A 24783-nucleotide genomic window follows, 5' to 3' on the forward strand; every position below is an offset into this window, starting at 1 on the left:
CTTGTTGCACCGATGACAGTTGCCCCTGGTGCATGGCCCACTGTGGTGTAGGTTGCAACGATTGCACTTGGGGTGATTCCCCTTGTACCCACCATGACTTTGACCACCAGACGATTGCTGACTGGGGCTCTTGTGATCGTCCGTCTTTCTCTGCTGAGACTGAGATTGCACAGAAGTTGAACCCCTGCTTGAAGTTCCATCCCATTTCCGTTTATCCCCACTAGAAGCACCAGAAGTAGTTGCAGCACCTATACGCTTCGGTAACTTGTTCTGCTCCACCGCTTGGTCAGTGAGACGGTGAGCCAACTGCACAACCTGCTGGATAGTAGTCAAGTTCGCTGAAGTCACATGACTTTGGATCTCTGGCACCAAGCCCTTGAGATAGAGTTCAATTCGCTTATACGGAGGGTCCACCATAGTAGGACACAACAAGGCAAGCTCATGCGATCTCTTAGTGTATGCCTCAATCTCCGACCCCGACATCTTAAGATTGTAGAACTCATCTTCCAGTTTGTGAATGTCGTCATGACTGCAGTATTCCTCCCTGATCATTTCCTTGAAAGTTTCCCATGGGGTGGCGTTGGCAGCAACCAACCCTAACATTTGCACTTGAGCATTCCACCACGTGAGGGCCAAACCCTCGAGAGTACCTGTAGCATACTTCACCCTGCGCGCCTCAGGGCATTCACACATTTCGAACACAGACTCCAGTTTCTCAAACCAGTGTAGGAGACCTACTGCTCCTTCAGTTCCGCTAAAAGTTGTGGGTCGACAGTCCATAAAGGTCTTAAAAGTGCACACCGGTGCCTGAGCATATTGACCTAAGGTAGGTGAAAGAAAGACAGAGTTTAACACAAAGGTTGGTTCACGAGAGTAGGATCCAAATGATCCTAGAACAATTTCGGACTGCAGGATATACCTCCTGCGTGTGCAGCTGCGAGCGCTGCGGCAACTCGTTCGTTGATCAAAGCCGTCAACTGGGCTTGTGTCATGTTAACGCGTCCAGACATGGTTCTTCATAATAAGAGTAATACGTGTGAGAGAGGTTCGCGAAAGTACGATAGTAGGACAGAGTAAGCACACACGTGTTCAAAGAACAGTAGTTATACTAATCAAGCATACCTTTGAGCAATGTACTACGCAACTAACAAGTAGGCAATATACATACATCATATTACCTAGAACGTCGAGCCTTGCATGAGGAGCGAAGTGTCGTTGTGGACCGTTGAGCACTGTTCCGGTTATAGTCTGGTTTTAACAAAAACGTTTCTCCTTTATTAAAACCAAGTTCACTATAACCAATGGCTCTGATACCAATCTGTCACACCCCCAAAATCCCACCTGCGGAGTACTACCGCTTGGAGGCGTGACTGACCAGGATCCAGCCACCAATCATACTGAACAAGCATATAAGCAGTTATAAAAGTTTAACCAATACGATTGGTGTTTCAAAACAAACAAGTTAAGTTGCAAGCGGAAGCATAAGTTTAAAGTTATAACATAAGTTCAAAAGTTTCAAGTTTATCATAGCACGTAACAATCCGTGTCCCACAACGATCCTCCTCCATGCAAGCTCCAGCTGAGTACCTATGGTCCTGCAAAGCATGTAGTAACGAGTCAACAACTAGTTGAGTGAGTTCACGGTTGGGTGTTCGTTTTAGTTATTCCGAAAACAGTTTCCTTTAACTGGCATCCTGCCGTGGGGGTTACCCCATAGTTTAAAACGTGACATGTTCATTCCCAGTTACTCTGGCACTCCGGCCGTGGGGGCTACCCCATGTAGTTATCAGGCATTTCGGCCGTGGGGGCTACCCCATGTAGTTATCAGGCATTTCGGCCGTGGGGGCTACCCCATGCGTACACTAGACTCGTTACCATATCGACTGCTGACTGTAGTCATGTTTATGTGCCCTGAAAAACATCAATGTCTATCATCATTGACGTGCCCCAGATCCATTAGTTCACGCCCGTCCTCTGCGGCACGGTGTGAGGCTTGTCAGACCTAAATAGCGCTATCTAACTAATGACCCGCTCGCCATTGGCCCGGCGATTAGTCGATACAAAAAGGAGGGACTTCGTGATAGAGTTTTAGTCTAGTACGTTTATCCGTCCATCCGGACGAGGAATCACATTCCTGAACCACTGACGTCCTACCCAAGGAGGACGAGGAATCCACGTTCCTTAACCCCGTTCCCAACCCAGGGAATCCCATGCTTTGTAGAGGGTGTGAACTCACCTTGGTTTGCTCGGCAGTTAATCACAGAAAGATCAATCAAGTCGCAAGTAGTCAATTACGTCCTAACACGGATATCACTTATAATCAGATTCAAGCCAGCAATGCACGTATGTTCAACACGTATGGCAAACACGTTTAACAGTAACAGTATTTCAATCAACAGTAGCACATACGGTTCACAAGTTCAGCCCAACTACTTAAGCCCAAACACGTAATAGCAGTTAACACAGAAGCCCACAAGGCCGGCCCATTAACTAAGGCCCATAAGTGTGGTCTCGAGTCGCAACCGGACTCGCAAGCATGGTCTTGAGTCATGCTGTTTGTGCTGATCTCAGGTGGTTGCGAGTCGCAACCGGTGTCGCAACCATGGTTTCGGCTTGTCATGCTGAGGTCTCGAGTCGCAACGGGACTCGTAACCTGTGGTCTCGGCTTGTCCTGTTATGGTTGCGAGTCGCAACCGCGTGGTCTCGAGTCATCACGCTGTGGTTGCGAGTCGCAACTAGGTGATTGCGAGTCGTAAGCTGTCGTTTTCATGTTCACGTGTTGATGCAGATGCATCAGTCCCATTAGTACAATGTAATCAGGCCCAAATCAGGAAACAACCAATAGAATTTCACTAACAGTTTTCCTAATCAGGCTATTAGTCAAAGTGGATCAAAATCACAAGGGTTTTCAATCTTCAACTATCATTCAAAGTGTTCTTCAAATATTCAAACATATATTCAAGTTCTTCATAACATAAACAACACTTATTCAAGCAAAACTATGAACAACTATCAAGATACAATTTACTAGCATGCATCCTACATGACAAACATACTCATTAGCCGATTTGTTTAGTATAAACACCCAAACTTTTCGGATCCAAATCCAAGTGCAACCATTATCATCATTCACCTTTTTTTTTACATACAATGAACCCATTTTTAACATCAAGCATTTATGCATAGTTCAACACATAACAAGAACATTCATGAACCGATTTTTCAAAACATCATGCATGACTAAGTTAACTACCATATTATCACATAATCTCATCATACAAACATAACATGAACATACTATCACTAAGCATTCAACCATAATCATCAAGAAACACTAACCGGTTGATGGGTTTCGAGGGTGTGTGTGAAGCTTCCAACCGTGTGTGTGTGTGAGCCGATCCAAGTCCAAATCCGAGAATGAGAAGTGTGTTTGTGTTCTAGAGTTCTAGTGAGAGAGAAGATAGGAGAGTGTGTGTGTTGTGATGTTCAACAAAATGGCAAAAACTAACTAAGGTGTGGTATATATAGGCTAGTTCAAGTGATGCACCCTTCATGGGTTTCGAGTGGGGGTTACGGCCCAAATGGCCCAACCGGCCAAGGGTTCTCGGCCCAAAGGCCCATTCGGTCACTATTCACTCGAGACCTCATGGTCTCGAGTCGGGTTCTTTGTTCTCGGGTTGGGTTCTCGGTTCACATAAAACATGTACACATATATATATATACAAATGCACACACAGCAAAGCACATAAAAGTTCACGTTTATCATTAAGTTTAACCGGACAGCTAGTCACATAACGTACAAGCAAGTTACAACGAAAGGTTCTAAATTTCGAGTTGTCACAAATACTCCTAATCTTATTGGGCTTGTTTTGTTGGGTTTCTTGGATTGTTTTACATGGGGTTTTACTTATTTACTAGAATATTTCACAATTTGACATTTTTTTAGAGAAGTTCATGAATACTTCTATATTCTTTTGTCTGCATGGGTTACTGTTTAATTGATAATTTATTGAGAAGGCTTGTTCACAATTTTATAGTTATCTACATGGGTTTTTGTCATACCCCGATTTCCGGTGGGCCCGGAAGGGTACAATCATGACGGTTGGATAACAGTTATCACAATATAATATTATGCAGCGGAAGTATTGGATTGAAATTATTAAAATAAAGCTGGTAAATACAATTAACTGACTCTTTGGAAAAAAAGTTTTTCAAAAAGAGTTTATCTATACTACTTTAATAAACATATATGAAGGACAAGATGGTAATTGAACAAGGTGTTGAAAAAACACTTAATGCACAATGTACAAGATTTAAAGCACAAGAAAACACAAACATTTTACCCTTCAACTGATTCATCATCAACCGTCCATATTTTTCACCTTTTCACACGGATCACGATCTGAACGGCTAATATTCACTTCACACGGATCGCCCTTTCCAATCTCTTCTCTCTCACAACTCACATCTCATAACATCAGACTTTCTCTCTCTTTCTCTAGATCTAGATCTGGAGCAAACATCAATGAAATTGAAAATACGCAGTGATGAACATACGATTTGAAGAAACCCTAACTGAAGGTAACCAGCCGGAGCCGATTTTGATGTTTATAACTGGCCTATTCGGATGTTCTTGGCTTTTAAAATCGATAAACAAATCAAAGCTATTAGGATGTTCTGTTTGATTCTGTCCAAGCTGTTGTTTTCAAAACATAATGTATGATGTTTTTCCCTAATTTTATCCCCAAATTTGTTATGATGGCTGTTCTTTCACTTCTGTTGATTGTTAATGGTAAAAAGAAAAAAAGTGATAATTTCATCTCTTGGCTGTTAATTGATTATGTTGGTTCATACTTGATCTATTTCTATTATGTTGGTTTATATTTATTACTTTTTAGAGTTTTTCACCAAATCTCAATCTAGCCACTGTGGATTTCATATCATGTAGAGTAATTCGACAGAATGATTTAAAATAGTTCAAATTTGTTCCCTGTCTAGGATTTAGGGTTTTGGTATTTGGACAACTGAATCTTTGGAAATCGGAAAGTGAGTTTATGAGCATTTGTAACCGTCTGTCTTGATTTTCCAGGTGGGTGGATCTCCTGTATCAATATTTTCACTCATGGGAAGTAATGCTGGTGATGGACGTTTAGCTGCTGGTCACAAACGGCTTACAACAGTGAGTTACTCATAACTCATCTTGAGCTAAATGAATGGGATTATTCATCCGAACATGAAATATATTGATTGATATGTGATCCTTTTCATTTGAATACATGTAAGGCTACTCGGTATGGTGACCGGAGGAACGCCGGCGACTGGATGAGGACGGAGGGGGCGGCGTGGGAGGACGACGTCGCCGAGGGGGAGGCCCACATGTTTGGTCCGTCTCAAACGGCTAAACTCGGACGGCGACGACGGGACGGAGGGGGACGGATTTAACTTTGGAGGTAAGATTCATTTGCTCAACTTCATTATTGTTTCTTAACTTTGGAGGTAACCAATCATTTTTCATAGGTATCTTCTATATGGAGACGTATCTGCAAAAGCAGGCCATATGTTTTCCCAGCCTGAGGTATAAAGAAAACTTAAGATATGCTCATGTAATTTTGTTTTATAATGACTAATTTACCTTTTTTTGTCATTTCAGGTTTCTGATTTCTTTGCTAAGTTAATACAAAGGGTCTCACCAAAGAGTTACCAGTAGGCTCTCGGTGTGGTTTATGTTAACGGAAAGTTTTTAGAAAACTTTTCTGGTGATCAGGTATTTTAAAAATGTTTTATCATTAGTAAATTCACTACATGTTTACTAATTGCAATTGTATGATAGGTGCGTTTCTTGGCAAGGTCGTTCGGAGTACCTGGGAATCATCTTGGGCAACAAAGTCATGGTTTCCGATGGCCATATGGCCCTGTAAGACACCCTTCACATATTATTATTTCATAACATTCGTTATTTATTAACTATAGCCATATGGCCCTCTCAAAACTGTTTTTAACGCGCAAAACCTTCTCATTTTGCATTGTATTTTTTTTGATTAGTTTATTATGCAGTTTATTGATGGTGTGAAATTGAAAATGGAAACAGGACAGGAGGATTATAACAGATTAAGACCGCTGAGTTACTGTGGGCGGACGTTTTCATTTTGGCGTTTTCCTTTATCAGCAAAGCTAGCTATGAAACTGTGTCTAAGAAGGTAAAATTTTTGTTTTGTTTTTTTTTTGTCATTTTGCATGCTTCTATAGTATTTTTCATACTCTTTTACAATAATTTTGTGTTCTGTAGTAATGTAATATCTTAAAACCGATTTTCTTATATTCTACAGTGGATTCCAGAGTTGACACATTATGCACCTGGTGTGCCAATCGTCCTTGTTGGGACCAAACTTGGTGAGTCAATAACGAATTATTTATTCTTTTATCTCAAAACATGAAAATATATTTGTCATAATCTTGTCAATATATTCGACCAAGATGACTTAGGGGGTTCGGCCTTGCAACTTCCCTCATTTTAGCTTGTGTGGTATGATTATATTCCTATTAATCATTCTTTTGATCATCTATCATTGTTTAAAATGCTTCTATCTGATAATGACAATATTGGAAGGTGATGTATGATGCATCGTGTGTACCAGTGCAATCTGGGCACAAATCAGAGGCTTACTTATATTAACCCATGGTCCAAAATTCCCTTTTCAGGGTTTATTGCAATCTTGGTTTTAAATTGCGTGATGCGCTCCGATGCGTTTAGTCCAAAAATCTGATGCGCGATGCATGATGCGCGATGCGAGCGCATCACGTATGTGATGCGTTCTTTATAAAAAAAAATAGTTAAAAATTATTTATACATAAAAACTTATAAAAACATACTTAAAGTAAAACAACTGACGTAATTAAAGGTAAGAGTTGTGTTTTTTGGTTCAAATCAAGCATACTAAGATGTTAATTATGGAAAAAACCGAACACAGTTCATAAAATCTGGAAAAAAGCATAAAAAAACAATGTTGCGCGCATCAGAGCGCATTATGCGATGAGCGCATTATGCGAAATGCGCGCAATATTCTCGCATCACGTAAACGCATCGCATCAGCTGTTGCGATGCGCTCTCATTAGCGCATCGGGCGCATCACGCATTATGCGCGCATTTTAAAACCAAGATTGCAATGATGGCTGCTTTAGGAACATTGCTTGCAGATTTTCTTAGCACTCAGTATTATGAACGGAAACATGAGAAGCAGATCCAAGGCGTTAGAGTTGACTCGGTTGACTTGGCTTCAGAGGCCGGGATTGTCCCGGTCCCAGTTGCTGGTAAAGAGGAAGGAGGTGGAATTCATATTGTCGGAATGCATGCTCATGCTGCACAACATAGACAAAATCATGCAAGCGGGTAAGAGGGATGTGAAGGAACTTGAGTGAGCATTTGGATGATTACTCTATTACCCATTCCCAATTTCCCATCCCATTCCCATTCACATTCACATTCACATTCCCATGGGTTTGGTGATGATGAAGATGAAAGCGGCATACGACATGTTGTGGTTTCTCAGGTAAGCTTATATTAATTTAGAGCGCGTTTTAGGGGTGTTTGTTTGGATTTGCATTGATATGTGATAAGTAACTTCTTGGTTATTCATTTCTGCAGGTTTTGGAACTTGAAATCATATCACACTCGGGCTTTCGCTCAGAGTGTCACAAAGCCCATGAACAATCAGACCTTTCTTAGGCGCGCTATCTTTCCATCAATTCTTTGAAGGATTTGCGCTCGGTGGCTGCATCTCACAGGCCAAATTCGGGAACCTTCATTCCACTGTAATGGTAATCTGACCCGCTCTTCTTTTTCAGTTCAGTCCATATAGACACGCTGAATAAAGATTGTTACTTTATCGTGCTTTGAGTTTACAGTTCATTAAGCAGCCAGGGCGTGTTGTCGAAGAGTGCAAATTGAGAGTGGTATATCTTCCTCCACCCCAACCACCTTCACCCGTTCTTGAAGATCCCACTGAAGGGGCGGCTTCACCCAAAGTGTCATTTAACAGTGAGAATTTAAATGGACCCGAGGTTGGTTTCAAATTTTAATCCATGTGTTCCAGTTTCTCAGTTGCAATAATATGTTGTTTCTTGTTCATGCATGCAGGTTACAAGACAAATTATGAATTTTGATGATAAATCCTTTAAGGTGAGTTGATGTGTGTGGACCGAAAGAAACGGGCCCACCTTAGATTTCAGAATCTTAACATCTAATATTCGTATGCTATGTTGAAGCAACTTTTTAATATAAACTCAGCAGCACGTTTTATCACAGATACGTTTGTTACGGATTATTGAAATAGTTATTCTTCAATCTACAACCAGAACTGATTTAGAGGTGGCAAAGTGCATGGGTTGTGTGGGGGGACTGAGTAACTGGTCAAAACGGGTTCGGGTCATCCAGAGAATTTTTAGTATGGGTCCTTTGGGTTTGGCGGACATATATCACTCTTTGTTCAAGATTTTTAAATTTGTTATAAACATTTAGTGTGCCAAATATTTGCTACCAATGTTATATGTGTGACCAAAAATTTGTTATTTTAATATACTTTTATATCTTGTTGCCACTCACAGTTGTAGCGTTGACCTTATTTTGAAATTTGAGTAGTGCCTGAACTCATGCAACTCTAATGGCGACTGTTAGTAGAAAATGTCACTGTTTCATCGGGATAGATGGCCATGAAATACAAGGGGCCTGGCTGCAAGGTTATAATATCTGTATTTTAACAAACCATACTACCATAACATACTTGGATGATTTTTAATGTCTACATAAATACTTATTTACAGATTTAAAGGAAAATGAGCACTAATCATTTTTTTTATTATTACTACCACAACTTTAATGTGCATCTTACATACTAACAGACACGGATGTTCACTTGCCTAGCATCAATAATTATTTTTTTTCAATGGAGACCATGGTATTACAAAGGATGCATTGTTGCAATAGGAAACTAACTGTGACACTTTGGATTTTCCTGAGCAACCTGTGTATATTAACTATGCGTGTATATATTATATTAAATGAAAATTCAGTGGATTATCGTGACACACTATGTGATACGTGTATTAAACTACGTGTACGTAATAAATATGTATATATGTATATATGTACTCGTGAACCGAGAGAGACCATGGTTCCGACTCGAGATCGCCTAACTTGCACACTTTGGGCTGCCAACCTGCATACCCAGCCCAACAACACAAGGACCCGACTCGAGACCACTCGGTCTTGAGTAAACAGTAACAGCTGGGCCGGTCTCGCCGCAACCTTCCTTAGCCCACTCGGAAACTCACTTAGGGTGCACCACCTCCTATATAAACCTAAAACCCACACACTCTCCTCTACACTCTCTCTCTCACTTCATCCTCACCCCTCTCTTTAGAAAACCTTAAACTCTAACAATCAAGCATCACCTCTCCTCTCCTTCCTCTCTTTAGAAAACCTTAAACCCTAACAATCAAGCATCACCTTCCCTCTCCTTCTGCTATCATTTAAAATTTGCTCAGTATAATTGGTGGCTGGATCCTGGTCAGTCACGCCCTCAAGCGGTGGTACTCCGCATGTGGATTTTGGGAGTGTGACACTAACAATCAGATCTTCTGTGTTAGTCTGCATTGATCATCAATTCTAAGAGCAACCGAAGTTTATATAATATACATATAGAAACACAAGCCAACTTTTTTCCATATGAACATAATGATAGTGATAAAACTACCGCAATCGAGATGATACACTTAATTTCATATAATAATGTTCAGTAATCGTATGTACTAGAAATAAATAAAGTTAAGTGATCATATATACTATAAATAAATCAATTATATTACTTCAAAAAATAAATGAACTTTGTCCGGATTTATTATCATTTATACTAAGCATAAAAGAACTTAAAATGATGGACCGGTCAGGATAAGCTCTTTAATTTATAAAGTTGATATTATACCATTTGAATTAATTCAATAAATTACAATTAAGATGAAATATGAAGGAAAATCATATGTTTTATCGCATTAAGGTAATTAAGATGTGTAAGTCTTATTAGTAATAGGGGTGAGCAAATACACATAACTGACTCGACCCGAAACCCGATAGTATTGAAAATGCAGAACCAAAATCTGGACATCATTTATAAATCGGGTATCAATTTAAAGCTTAGCCGAGTAAATCTTTCCCTTAAAAAACGTGAACCAGATTTCATCTCTACACAGAAGTTCGAGAGCATTAGTTCTTCACTTCATATCTGTTCCATGTACAAAAGTATATCACCAAAGAATCTATAAACTAACACAAAACCAGTGCCAACATATCACGAATAAGAAAACTAACTTAAGTACTATACAATATATCACGAGACGACTGATAAGCTAACGGTAAACGAGTATCTTATTGTAACTCGCCACTCCCGCCGCATCGCGCGGGTAAATGGCTAGTATATATATATATATATATATATATATATATATATATATATATATATATATATATATATATATATATATATATATATATATATATATATATATATATATAGATAACCCGTAGGTGATCTTTAAAATATATCTTGGGATTATTCTTGTTACGAGATTATATACTTGTTTTAACCCATTGGGGTATCCGGACATGGTATCAATAACCCCCAATAACAGTAATTATCAAGTAAACGGTATAAAACCGTATTCATACACTTTTGCACAATCATAGGCGACTTACTTGTGTAATAACCGTCCCAAGAGGCATATTTGCCATCCCAAGTTTATACTAAAATAAGTCAAGAGTATTTACCTTTTTGCTAGCTTCCATTCAACAAGACTATATTTGGCAAAAAGCCGCAAGTCTAAGTATTATTGACCCAAGTCCGATTATCTAGGGGGTACTATAATCTGGAATGAACAGATTTATTATCTGTTAGAATCTATACGGGCCAAAGGTAGTTCCTTTAGATATGACCCGATACTTAAGAATAGGTTCGCTAGATTAAGCGTATACCGAATAGAATGTAGCTTAAACCCAACAAGTACTAGAACTTGTATGATATGGTAAACATAATACATTCTGGATTTTGAGATAAAAAAGATAAGGTTAAACCCTTTTCGGAAAACTTATGTAAACTGGTTACGTAAGTCTAACCATACGTGTATAAGCGATATCGGGTAACCAGATGAATTATGAACAAGTTCCATATTCCAATATACTATAAACAAGTTATAATATCAGTGGGATATCAACTTGTATGCCCGTTAAGGTTTTAAAATCAAACTATGCCTTATAAGGGCATTTTTAATTTTACAACTTATAAAAGGAGCTTGCGAGTAAACTGATGTTATGGTCATAAACATTCTGTAAAAATGGTTTAATTATGATATCATATCAGTAGGATATCAAGTATATGTGTGGTTTATGCTTTAAGATCAAACTATACGCCGTAGGGGCATTTTGGTCATTTCACACATAGTTTTGAGGACTTATTTGGGATTCTGAGTTTAGGACTTATACCTACTGTAAAAACATTTAAAATGATTTATAAAATCAGTAGGTAACAAGTCTTGATTCATAAATATGGTTTAAAACCATACTATGCGCCTAAACGGCGTTAAAGTCGTTAAATGACGATTTATGCGATGGTTTATGAAATCTGATGTTATAATCTACTTTGAAATGATTTATAAAATCAGTAGGTAACAAGTCTTGATTCATAAATATGGTTTAAAACCATACTATGCGCCTAAACGGCGTTAAAGTCGTTAAATGATGATTTATGCGATGGTTTATGAAATCTGATGTTATAATCTACTTTGAAAATCTAAAATATTTTATTTGTCACACAAATCAGTAAGCAAAAGATTTGGTTTGAATATTATGCTCAAAGACCCATTTATATGCTTTAAGGGCGTTATCGTCATTTATCGACATTGTATAAGAACTTGAGGTTAAACTCAGTTCATAACTTGATCTAAAATCTCAATAATTCCTAAACATGATATCACATCAGTACAAACTGAGTTTGCCTAGAATTTATGTTTAAAACTCATTTTAAATGAAAAAGGGAATTTTAGTCCTTTTAAAAGCATAGTTTACGATTATATGTGTAAACTCAATTTATGACCAGATTATAAACATCTAAATATGTTAAACATGTTATCATATCAGTACTTAAATCATTTGCAAGCTTATTTGTGTCTAAAACCTTATTTTTTCTAAAAAGGGCATAAAGGTCAAAAGTATAGCATAAATACGGAAACTTGCATAAAACTCATATTCCTAGTCCGATCGTGTAATATAACCATATAGGATTATACTAGATTATATTACGATCATAACGAAACCTAAAATCAGTAGCATACTAGTCTAATTCGGTTTATAACCAAAAGTCAACGTAGAAGTCAAACTACGCGACTTTTGGTTGCGAACTGACTCTAAAACGGGAATTGACGAGCCGAACATGTTTACACATGTTCTAATAATTATTACTGAGTTGTTTAAGTGATAAAACATATTTTAGAACACTTTTAAACTCATATCGCAATTATTTTAAAAACTGACCCGTTGACTTTTTAAATTAATATTACTTTGACTCGTCAATTGACCAAGCAAACGTGATTCTTAGGAGGTGCCCTTTTTGAGGGATTAACACCTACCTAATTACAATCACGTAGCCATGTTCGTTGCGAAAAATGGCTTGACTGTTTAAGGTCTAACTAAAAGTCTAAGTGTTATTACTATAACGCTTGACTCTTGGCTTAAAAGCCTAGAAAACAGAAACTAGTGGCTAAGGACACTTACAAAGGGTCCTAGCTTGATCTTTAAACTCAGGAGGGCTTCCTTTTTGATCAGGAATCCCAAGAAGATGCTCAAGAATGCTCAAGCAATGAGAAGGGAGTTTGAGAGTGAAATGTGCAAGGAAATGGGCTGCCCAAAGCCCCTATTTATACTTGAACATCAAACCCCTGGATCATGACAAGTGTTATAGGGCTCTCTAGGATCATTCCAAGTGTATTACCAGGTTTTAAAACCATTAAAGGATCCATGGTATCAAGTTTGTGAGTTAAAGTGGTTTGTGTGGTGAACAAGGTGAAGAACTTGCAGCTGTCAACACCATTCTGCGAAAAATTGGGCGTCGCGTCACGCGACACCAAAAGAGGGGAGGCATCGCGTGACGCTACCACACATATCAGGTTTCAAAAATATCAACTTTGGTCCCTGGTCCTCCATAACTCTAAATTTCTTTCATTTTTGACATAATAAGCCCCTCTAAGCCACTTTAAGTTTATATTTGATACTTTTGGCCTTCAAGATAGGTTATACATATTCCCGAGAGTGTAATCAAACATCGTTAAACTCCGGTTCGGTTAAAAGATCACCCAAGGACACTAGTTTCACTCGTTGACACTTTTAACCCTTTTAATGCATAAAGCTGTGCGTAATATCGTTTAACGACACCAAAGCCTTACATAATCCATATTAGGCATTCTCAAGAGTATAACCGAGCATTACGACACTCCGGGTACGTTAAAAGGTCATTCAGAGGTAAGAATTAACATGTTGACACTTTTAACCCTTCTAACTCACAAACTTGTGCGTATTATTATTTAACGGCATTAAAGCCCTAAACGGCCAATATTAGGCATTCCCGAGAGTATGAGTGAACATCATGAAGTTCCCGGTTCGTTAAAAGGTCACTAAGAGGTAAGAATTAACATGTTGACGCTTTTAACTCTCCATTACCGAAACTTTGGAGTTTATCGCAAATGGTTTCAATTATCCAACAAGTGGCTAAATATGAGAATATGAATATCGTATAATGTCACTCAAAGGCTAAGTTTAAGCATGTTGACACTTTCAGTCCTTTCACATTCCAAAGTTTTAACTGTTTGGCGATAATAGTCCCTCCTAGTCAACGTTTGACATTGTTACGATTAGGGACACGTGTCGATGCATTATTGGACATGATTTTTACGAGGTGTCACATCCTCACCCCCTTAAAAGAAATCTCAACCTCGAGATTTGCTCAGAGCAATACGGTTAGTTCCATATATAGTAGGTTTCAACCTTTTAAGAGTATCCTGGGCCCCGATGGGAATCCCATTTCTCATTTACGAGGGAAACTTGGAATTTTTAAATTCCATGATTCATAATGGACAAAGTTTTTCAATGAACCTTAAGCTCACGTTTAGATGTCATGGCAAAACATGACAAGTGCTTATCAACTAAGCACTTTCCTGGAATTTTCTTGAGATTAGAATATATTTAGTATCATAATTTGATACTTTAGACAACAGTACTCCATAAGGAGATTCGATGTTATCTTTATATAGCTTAGCTAGTCGGAATTCAAGAATTTTCCTTAATTGCCGTGATTTATTCTAGGTAACTGGGAGGTTAGATCCATTGTTACCAACTCCTAATTCTATGTGGAATTTTCTAATTCAGTATGCAGACCACAAATGGTCCAGGACGTTCGACTCACTTGCAAATATTTTAATCATTAAGCTTCCTAGGTGGCTATGGACTTCTCATGTCCATCTACACATAAGTCTTTAGCTTCCAATTTTAATTCGTCAGGATTTACTTGTGTCATGAAGGTAACACATAGTGTTGATCTTTCATGAATGGTGAATATATCCATTGTGTTGATCTTTCATGAATGGTGAATATATCCATAGTGTTGATCTTTCATGAATGGTGAATATATCACCAGATAGGGATTTTAATTTCGATAAGTTTCTTACTGTAGACAATGTGGATTTGGTTTTTGGACTAACCAATCCATGTCTAAGAACATACCGAATCCCACAGGATTTATAGATAAAAAGATTATCAAAGACAAATTGTTTCGAGAAAGATATATCATATGTGAAACCATCTAGATTGGCCACTTGATTTTATAAATGACATTTAAGTTTTGAAAGGGCATAATTTAAAATTTTATTAAATTTACAATCGATGAAGCTTTAACTGGCTCCAGAGTTTAAAACAAGTTTCTAATAAATAAAACATTTACGAGAAACAGATACGTAAAGACATGTCTTGAACTGCTTCTGCTGTAGCAGATTGGAAGGCTCAAACATTGCCTTTCTGGCCATCAGTGGCCTTGTTCCTCCTGTCAGTCGCCCCCTTTGGGCAGCGGGTCTTTATATGCCCTTTCACGTCACATCCATAGCAGGTGGCGTCTTTCAAGTCCTTGCATTCATGAGACTTGTGATCCATCTTCTTACAGATGCCACAACCCTTGTTCTGCTCATGGAAACATTTTTCAAAGTGTTGCTTCCCGTAGGTTTTACATTTAGGTTTTGCCTCATTCGGCTTGGACTGGTTATAATTCAAACCCGTCTTACCCTTTTTGTAATCCTTACTTGGGGTATCATCACACTTTCGCTTATGATCCTCCTCGGCCTTAATCGCCCTTGCTCTTATTTCATCTTTAGTGAGAGAAAGAGCCAGATCCACAGCGGATCTATAAGTAGTAGGTTTGGAGGATTTAACCATCCCCTTGATTTCTGGAGCGAGTCCTCCAAGAAGCCGCGCAATGCGCTTAGAGTCGGGGGTAATTAAATAAGGCACGAGTCTTGATAAGGAGTTGTAATCATACAAATAGGCTTGACACTCGAGGCCTTTCATGGTCAGCTTTAGAAAGTCAGTTTCAACTTTCTCCACCTCATGAGGTGGGCAATAAGTCTCGCGGATCAATTCCACGAACTTTGACTAACTCAGGCTGTACATTACATCCTTTCCAGTGGATTGGATTAGTGCCTTCCACCAAGTCAGAGCATCCTCCTTGAAGGATTGGGACACATATTTAACAATGTCCTTGGCGGCACAACCGCTTATATCGACAACGGTTTCCATTTCATCCAGCCGCTTCAGTGCATCGATTGCTCCAATCTCTCCCGTAAAGTCATGGGGTTTACATGAAACAAAGTATTTATGGGTACACCCCTTCTAAGAGTCACGAGACTCAGCTTTCTTGATACTCTTGACATTCTGCTCACTTTCAGTTGAGGAGAATTGAGACTTTTCAGTATTATGAGTATTGGAACGGGGTTTTGTAACGGAGTTCTCCTTCTGTACTGATGGCTCTGGGCCTTTAAATGTGGCCATAAATCCAGCCAAGGCTTTACCGACTTCATCGGCAACTATGGTTCGAAGACGATTCTCTTCGTCATTACGGTTCTGGTGCTCTAAATCGTTACCACCGTTTTTCTTACTTGCTTCACCAATATTGGGGTTTGCCATAAGTTTATCTGAAAGATAATAAAGCCATCAGTAATACTTCGAGAACTAAAGAGCAAATCAATTTATTTGCATTAGATCTTACAGATCTATATGTTTATATATCAATTTCACTATCCCTGCTTACCACAATTGGTAATGGACTTAGCCGTATAACTCATCGGTTTGTCACAAGGGATATTTAAATATAGCACATTAGCTTGTCAAGAAGGACATTTAAATATAGCACATTGGCTTGTCGCGAAGGACATTTAAATATAGCACCTTGGCTTGTCACGAAGGACATTTAAATATAGCACATAGGCTTGTCACGAAGGACATTTAAATATAGCACATAGACTTGTCACGAAGGACATCAAAGACACGGCATAAAGGCCTGTCATGGGATTGTGAAGGATATGGCACCAAGGCCTCGTCACGAAGGACATGACAGATATGGCACAAGGGCCTGTCACAAAGGATGACTAAGATATACATAAGCCACGATCTTATTTGATCAAAGGGCTTTAAGGTTTGAACAGAGTTCATTACCTTTGAATAAGGGGTCGTAGACCACAACTGTCGTCACAATTGACGATATAATATGGCCCGTAGGCAATTCGTTTGACACCACAAAGGATGTTAAACTAATGGTCATCGTACTAATGATATCAGTCATTATCATATTTGTTCATATAGGCGGCGAGGCTTTTGTATAGCCTTCCACCTTGGACAGGGAACCATAATGGTCACATCTGTCCTTGTCTCAAATGGAAAATATAATATAGTCTGTAGGCGAAACATCACTAGGGATGTTAAGTATGATTATCATGTTGATGATATCAGTCATGATTGCATTGATCATATAGACTATTAGGTTTGGGTATAACCCACCACTTTGAACAGGGGACCATAAAGGTCACAACTGTCATTGTCTTATCGACAAATAGAGTAAAGTATAGCCCGTAGGCACTTCATTACTAGGGATGTTAATAATATGATCATCATACTGATGATATTAGTCAGGATCACACGGATCATATAGACTATGAGAATTGAGCATGGCTCACCCGCTTGGGCAAGGAATCATAAAAGATTACAATTGTCTTTGTCACAATTGGACAATATAATATAGCCCGTAGGCAAAACATCACTAAGGATGTCAAATAATATGATCATCGTATTAGATGATATTAGTCATGATCGCATTGATCATATAGACTATGAGGCTTGGGTATAACCCATCACGACCATAAAAGATTACAACTGTCCTTGTCACAAATGGATATTTTTAATACAGCCCGTAGGCAAACATCTCTAAGGATGTTAAGTATGATCATCATATTGATGATATTAGTCATGATCGCATTGATCATATAGACTATGAGGCTTGAGCATAGCTCACTACCTTGGACAGGGAATCATAAGGTCACAACTGTCCTTATTTTGACTGACAAAGCAGTATTATGATTCCTTTCCTTCCACATAGTTGGGAATTGTTGAAGATTTGGAACGAGTATCGTCACAAAGTTGATGTCACACCCCTAAAATACCACCTAGGGAGTGTCCCTGCTAGGCGTGTGACAAACCAATAACGAGCCACCAATCATATTGAACTCATGATAAGTTTGTAAATAAATACACATTATTAAAGAATTATACCAATAATAAGTTTAGTAAATCCCAATAAGTTCAGCGGAAGCAAAATAGAAAACTAAAGTCAACCAGTATCAATACGGAAAGTTATAATATCAAAACATCTCATGCATCTCTTCAGTCTACCCCAGACCACTACAACTTCCTCAGACAGCAAGTTCCTCAACCCAGAATACCTAACGACCTACGAGCATGCAACAAGTGTATCAGACAAAGCTGGCAAGTTCACAGTTTTAATAAAACGTTAGTTACCAAGTATTTAATCCAGTCTGTTTAACAAATACGAAAGCAATGTTGATAATATCTCGATACTGAACAAGACGGCTCCTGATGTATGTTTTGCCCGTTCCCCAGTGCTCTTATCAAAGCACTGGGCCCGACTGGGTCATTAGTTCACACCCGCCCTCTCTCAGGAACGGGGTGAGGGTGCCAAACCTAAGTAGCGCTACCAACTAATACCCCGCTACCACCCACGATAGCAAAAGATGGGACTTAATAGATAGAGAGTGAGAATATTATCCAACATCCCAGTTTTACCCAAAAGATTTATCCCTCCCCGGGATACCCACTGACTGTCCCAAACCACCGGGAAGCATGCTCAAAAGTAGTGAACTCACCTTTGGTTTGCTCGGTAAGATTAACACACGTATTCCAAGTTGATCAATTAGTTCTATTGTAATTACCAATCATAATCAGTTTCGCATACTCGTAAATCACGCATCCCATGTACAGTTAATTCACATTCCCAAGGTTTGTACATTACACATTTATAGTATTTGTAGCACGTAATTGAGTCATACAAACAATTTATCAGCACAACGGTAAATAACTCAAGTCACCAAATATCTTAAGCTTTGTGTGACCCAATGCCCCCCATCGGCCCAGTTCAATCTCGGCCTAATTACAAATGCTCCCGGGACACCCAGTTCGCATAATATGTGACTGGCCCAACTCATCTAACAGCCCAACCTGAATGAGTTATCAACCTCGCCCCTTTTATTAATCCATAATAATTATTAAGTTATCGGCCCACACTTTTGAGTGTACCAGTACCCAAAGTTTGAGAACTACCTGGCCCAATCATATCTAATCTATGCGGCCCAAAGACTAATCTCACAAATTAATATTGTTTGCACCTATTTGTATTAATATGATTATCAACAGTAAGTTAATAACATGCCATCAATGAATCAAAGCCACCTAATCTCATAACTTCCAGTCACATAATTCAGCATAATTGTCATTTCAATATTTATTGTTTGCACCTTATTGTCACATTGCTCAATCACAGTTTCTATTGATAACAATATTTAATGCTCGAAATCACATGCCGTTAATCTATACATAACCGAGAGGAGTCGGATCACATTAAGTGTAACATTTGTGCTTGTAATCATCATGAACAGTTCAATTATCAATAAAATAATGTTATTTGATCCCAATGTTTGTTTCATTGTGTTTTACATTTTTCGTGTTTTGACTTTTATTCAATTCCAAACTCTACATCGCTTTCTGGAGCATTATACGCAAACTGGTGCGTAAACGTACTCAGTTTAATGCGACAAATACTCCGGAACATCAACATATACTCAACATACCTTAAATAACCTTTACATAACTTAGAAATAAGTTTTGAAGGCTTTGGTATAGCAAAAACAAACTTTTGGATCATTCAGGGGCTAAAAGTGTCAAAAAGTGCACAAGTTTGCACTTTCGCGCATAACTTACGTTCTGAATACATCCGGACATCCAAAAATTTATGTAAGCATCCTTATATTATGCCTTAGTGATTGGCATGAGAAAAATCCATTCGTCGCGTCATTTGGATCGTCTTTCACGCTTATGCGCATTTCGTCGTAATTAAGCGAACATCGCGATCGTACGGCCAAACGAACCGACATCCGACATATTTTTGGGCATGTTTCATGTCCACAATGTTTAGGCATCATTTTTGGGCCTTAAAGGTGACTTTACAAGTCTTAAAGGGGCTGGAAATAGCTTAAAAACGCAACAGGGGCTGAATACGTAAATTCTGCAAGTGGTGCAGATCAGACGGGGCTAGGCGACCCGCGTAAGACCTGCACCCACTTTCACGCGGGCCGCGTGAACATGTCTGACAGCAGATTCTGCATTTAATGCAGAATCTGGCCTTTCGTTCGATCAAAGGGCGATGCCTTTTCACCCAAATGAAGGGCCAAGGGTCAAGTACACTGAATCTAACCCCTGGACACGTGTACGCACGAGATCAAAGCATGTTATTCGATAAAACGATCCTAACGGTTCCACCTTTCCTATAAATACCCCCCCCTTTTTGTGTAAAAACCCACAAATCAGATCTAAATGCTCTAAGTTGATGCTTATGCTTCATACCTGAGCTATTGGATCTTGATTAGCACTCGGGGACCCTCCGTAAGTCTTCTTTCGCTCTTTTATTCGCTTTTCGAGTCCGAAAGTCAACGTTTTGTTGACTTTCTGCATTGACCAGCCTATGGTCGATGCGAAGTTCATGGAACTTCATAACGTGAGCGTGATCACGATGGTTATGGTCCATAGTGACCATACCTACTGATCACCACGTTACCTAGGCTCAGTGACGAGTCGTAGTTTCGGCCAAAATATGCATTCTTGCATATTTTATAACCAAACTACTCGTGGGCATCAAAGCCGTTTGTTTTGATGTCAAACCCGTTTCTAAACTTAGTTAAGCATGTTCTAACATGCTTAGCTCGTCACTTTTAGTTTAGTGCTTATATAGGGTCGTAAGGTAAGCGATCTAAACCATCGCTTATACTTTCGAACCCGACCCATTTGGTCGGTCATTAGGACCTGACCAAACACATTAGGTGACCATAGCTATAACCTTCCGAGGTTATACCTTGTGGTCACGATGTTAGGCGTTCCAGACGCGTTCTACGCGAACGACGCGTAAGGTGGCATAAGCTACCTAAACGGGTCGTGATGGACCGTAAGCACCTAGGTTAAGTTTCATTTTAGTATGTAGGCTTTGTTAAACCATATTACACGAGTCTCCATACTCGTTTGGTTTTCGAACCCGCGTACTGTCCGATCCTTCCGACTTGGTCCGGTATATTAACATAAGCTACCTATTAGGTGCCGTTGATATCCCGTGATCTTTAGCATTATCTGGTTATTCTACAAGAACTCAAAGCAATCTCAGGTGAGTACATAGAACCCCTCTTTTACTGTTTTTCCAAACTGTTTTGGGGTGAAACACATGTGCCTATCTGTTACTTTCATGCTTTCCATGTTTTCACATCGTATATCTGCTATGCTCATTAGTACATTATAGTATATGATTTCATTACATTTTATGCTATGTATGCCCATTGTGAGCGTACTTAGTACATTGATTTACATAACATTTTTGCTGCATATGTTTACTCAGCATATGGGCACATCGATTTACATGAACATTTCTGTTGCATATGTTTACTCAGCATATGGACACATCGATTTACATGAACATTTCTGCTTCGTATGTTTACTTAGCATACTTAGTACAATTGTTTACATCACATGCCTTCATTTTGTTATGACATTTGGTTTGTTTAACATGGGACAATACATTCATTAACATTAGCTACGCCGTTCGTTAGTAGGTAGTGGTACCATAGGAATTGACAACTCCCATTCCTGAAGTCCTGGGTTTGATAGGACTGGAAGGAATGACCGAATTCGATATACATAACTTAGATAAACCTTTAATTTGTTTAAGGGTTTATCGCCGCAGTCTCAAGGCTTGGATGTATGCATAATTTACAATACCACATAAATGTTAATATCAATAGAGCATGCATTTTTCCACAGAACATAACGTTGATTTAAACCACGTGTTACTTCAACGACTTGTTTTGTGCAGTTTACATATGGTTTAAGTTGATACATCTCGCTTACCATACATGATTCATTTTGGGATACACATTACATGATTTACATTGAACATAAACACGTTGACATTGACATACACATTGGTGGTTTACATTTGAACATAAACATTTGACATGGTTTACACAATAACTCTTGACATTTGGTTTACACATGAACAATTTACATGGTGGATTGGTTTGGGTAAATGATTTAAGTAACGTGGCGTATGTAATATGATACAAACATGGTGGATACGCCGCTGGTACTTCCTATATATAAATGTTTGTATAATGTTACATATCGTGGCGTTATCTAAGTCATTTCAGTTTAGACACATTACACTTTACATAAGTAACATATTCTTCACAAGACATTATTTTCACAAACAACTTATCTTATTCAACTCATTTTACTTGGTTATTCATTTAACCTTGCACTTATCTATACATATCATTTGATGTTATCGTTTTTCAAATGATTTACAAAGCAAAACAAATTACAAGGTTCATGACTGACTGTTATTAAACATTCTTTAAAACTCAAGTCATGAACCCCATTTTCACAAAACCTATGTATCTCACAGGCATTTTTATGCTGACGTACCTACTTTCACATGTGTTTTCAGGAGCTATTCCATAGGACGATGATCATGATTCTAGGGCGGACCTGTGCCTTAGAGCCTAAAAATGAAGTTGAACTAGCTTAATTATGTTTTGATTTCCGTACTCTATTTCCAAGACAATGTAACACCTTTGTTTATAAATAAAATACAACTTGTATGCCATGGTAATGAAACAATTTAATTCTGTCCACGACACTCCCCGGCGTTTCCGCCGCGGTTGCATGTTATACGCGGCCGGGGTGTGACAGAAGAGTTGGTATCAGAGCCAATGGTTATAGGGAATTAGGTTATTAGTACTGCTTTGACCTAGACTATAACTTTAGGACCCTAACACAAGTTATCTTGTGTTTAGAGTTTAAAACATGCACATCACCTATCCTTAGGTGATAACCACAACGAGAACTTCGGTTCCGAATCCGCTTTGAAAATTAATCATCTGTTCTAGGATGATTGATTACTAGGTTTTGAACCCTCTGTTATAAGGTTTTGAACCCTCTGTTATAAGGTTTTGAACCCTCTGTTATAAGGTTTTGAACTCTCTGTTATAAGGTTTTGAACCCTCTGTTATAAGGTTTTGAACCCTCTGTTATATGGTTTTGAACCCCCTTTGGATTTTCAAAAATCCCGTCAAAGTGTTGGGTTAATAGTGTGAACACGTGCGAACTGGAAGGGTGAATGCCTGTACCCTGGGTTTTCTGTCTAAGGCTAGAGTGTTCGTACAAATCCACATAATCGGACCAGTCACTCTTACCTGGGAACTCTTGGGGTGAGTGTTCACTTATAGGCGAGCATGTCTTCGCGATACACTAATTCTGACCCATTTACTTTGACTAGACATTTCATATCGCTTGTTTGCTTTGCGATGCATAACCGCCATCTTTGCTTTTGATTGCTTTTGCTTCATCTCATTCTCTTCATCCAATCATCTCACTCGTTTCATTTCATGTTTTTCCCTTCTAGAATGCCTCCTCGACGAGACAACCAGATAGCTACTGCCGAGCTGGCGGAGATTATTGCGCAGCAGATGGCTGCTCAATTTCCGAATCTCTTTGCTCAATGGAACCAGGCCAACAACAACAATGGTACATGTAAATACAAGGATTTTAACCAGGCTAAGCCACTCAAGTTTAGTGGTTCTGAGGGAGCAACTGGGCTTCTTCAGTGGTTCGAAAGCATCGAGAACACTTTCCGTCATGTGCAGTGTCCTGACAATCGCAAAGTCGAGTTCTCTTCGAGCGTGTTTCAGAAGAGGGCTCTTACATGGTGGAATGGGGTTATGAGAGATCAAGGTGCAGAAGTTGCTCTAGCTCAGACATGGGCTCAACTGAGAGCTCTTATGATGAGGGAATTTTGTCCTCGTCATGAACAACGAGCGTTGGAGAAAGAATTTGATGTTCTGAAGCAAGATAGTGGCGAGCACAGGGCTTATACAGATAGGTTTGAGGAGTTGAGTCTTCTTTGCCCAACTATGGTTACCCCACTCGATAAGGCCATCGAAAGGTACATTGACGGCCTACCTGACTCAGTACAAGACATTCTCACTGGTAGCAACCCTACCACACTCCGTCAGGCAATCGAGTTATCAGCGACACTGACTGAGTCGCAGATCCGAAAGAATAAACTACACAGGAAGGGTGACAAGGGCAAGAAGCAGTCGGCTGACAAGGAGGATAGTAAGAAAGGTCCGAACAAGAAGGGAAAGGACTCTGGTTCCTCAAGGGGGTCAAGGAAGCGTAAGGCTTCCCAAAATTTTGCTGTCACTGCCCAAGCAAACCAGGCAGCTCCCAACCAGCCTCCAGCAAAGAAACCCTACTCAGGAAGTGCACCTTTGTGCAATCGATGCAACAGTCACCACCAGCCACAATATCAGTGCCGTTTCTGTACTAACTGTGGGAAATCGGGTCATCTTGCCGATGTTTGTCGGTTTGCTCAGAATCACGCAGTACAGAACCCTGCTCCACAAGTTGCTCAACAACAGGGTCAGGCTGCACGACCAAACTACCCACCAGGTGCATGTTATAACTGTGGGGATCTGACCCACTACAGAAATCGGTGTCCAAGACTAGTCAACCAGAACCAGAATGCAAACCAGAACCCGGCACCGGCTCGAGGTCGAGTCTTTAACATGAATGCACAAGAAGCACAAGCAGACAACGAGGTGGTGAACAGTACGTTCTTTATTAATAATCAGCCAGCATCTGTTCTTTTTGATTCGGGTGCCGACAAGAGCTTTGTGTCATTGTCTTTTGAGACAATGCTTCGCGTGTCTAGAACGAAACTAGGTAAACCTTTGACAGTAGAGGTTGCCAGTGGTGAACCCATTGTTCTTAACTCTGTTCTACGCAACTGCCAGTTAAACCTTAACGACCATATTTTT

General features: G+C 39.3%; 1 protein-coding gene and 1 long non-coding RNA gene across 4 annotated transcripts; one reads left to right on the forward strand and one right to left on the reverse strand.

Moving 5' to 3' along the window:
* Positions 1–4505: 4505 nt before the first annotated feature.
* On the forward strand, positions 4506–8583 carry LOC110885382. 3 transcript variants are annotated; one of them, XR_002562135.2, is made up of 12 exons: positions 4506–4581; positions 5090–5179; positions 5284–5450; positions 5518–5575; positions 5651–5764; positions 5831–5914; positions 6089–6197; positions 6327–7547; positions 7643–7815; positions 7903–8058; positions 8135–8176; positions 8303–8583. It is a non-coding gene; the product is annotated as an uncharacterized LOC110885382 (long non-coding RNA). The 3 variants fall into 3 exon arrangements; XR_002562132.2 differs by having other exon boundaries at positions 8135–8583; XR_002562133.1 differs by lacking the exon at positions 4506–4581 and adding an exon at positions 4596–4717 and having other exon boundaries at positions 8135–8583.
* Positions 8584–15091: 6508 nt separating this feature from the next.
* Positions 15092–15649, reverse strand: LOC110882139. The gene has a single exon (XM_022130224.1). It carries the CDS (start codon positions 15647–15649, stop codon positions 15092–15094), a length of 558 nt encoding a protein of 185 aa, XP_021985916.1.
* Positions 15650–24783: the final 9134 nt, after the last annotated feature.

The sequence above is a fragment of the Helianthus annuus genome, chromosome 10 (assembly GCF_002127325.2).
Source record: "Helianthus annuus cultivar XRQ/B chromosome 10, HanXRQr2.0-SUNRISE, whole genome shotgun sequence".
Taxonomy (NCBI): domain Eukaryota; kingdom Viridiplantae; phylum Streptophyta; class Magnoliopsida; order Asterales; family Asteraceae; genus Helianthus; species Helianthus annuus.

What these genes read in the sequence shown, in the direction of transcription:
- LOC110882139 (XM_022130224.1), bottom strand. Translation starts at nt 15,649, where the DNA reads ATGAAAGGCCTCGAGTGTCAAGCCTATTTGTATGATTACAACTCCTTA.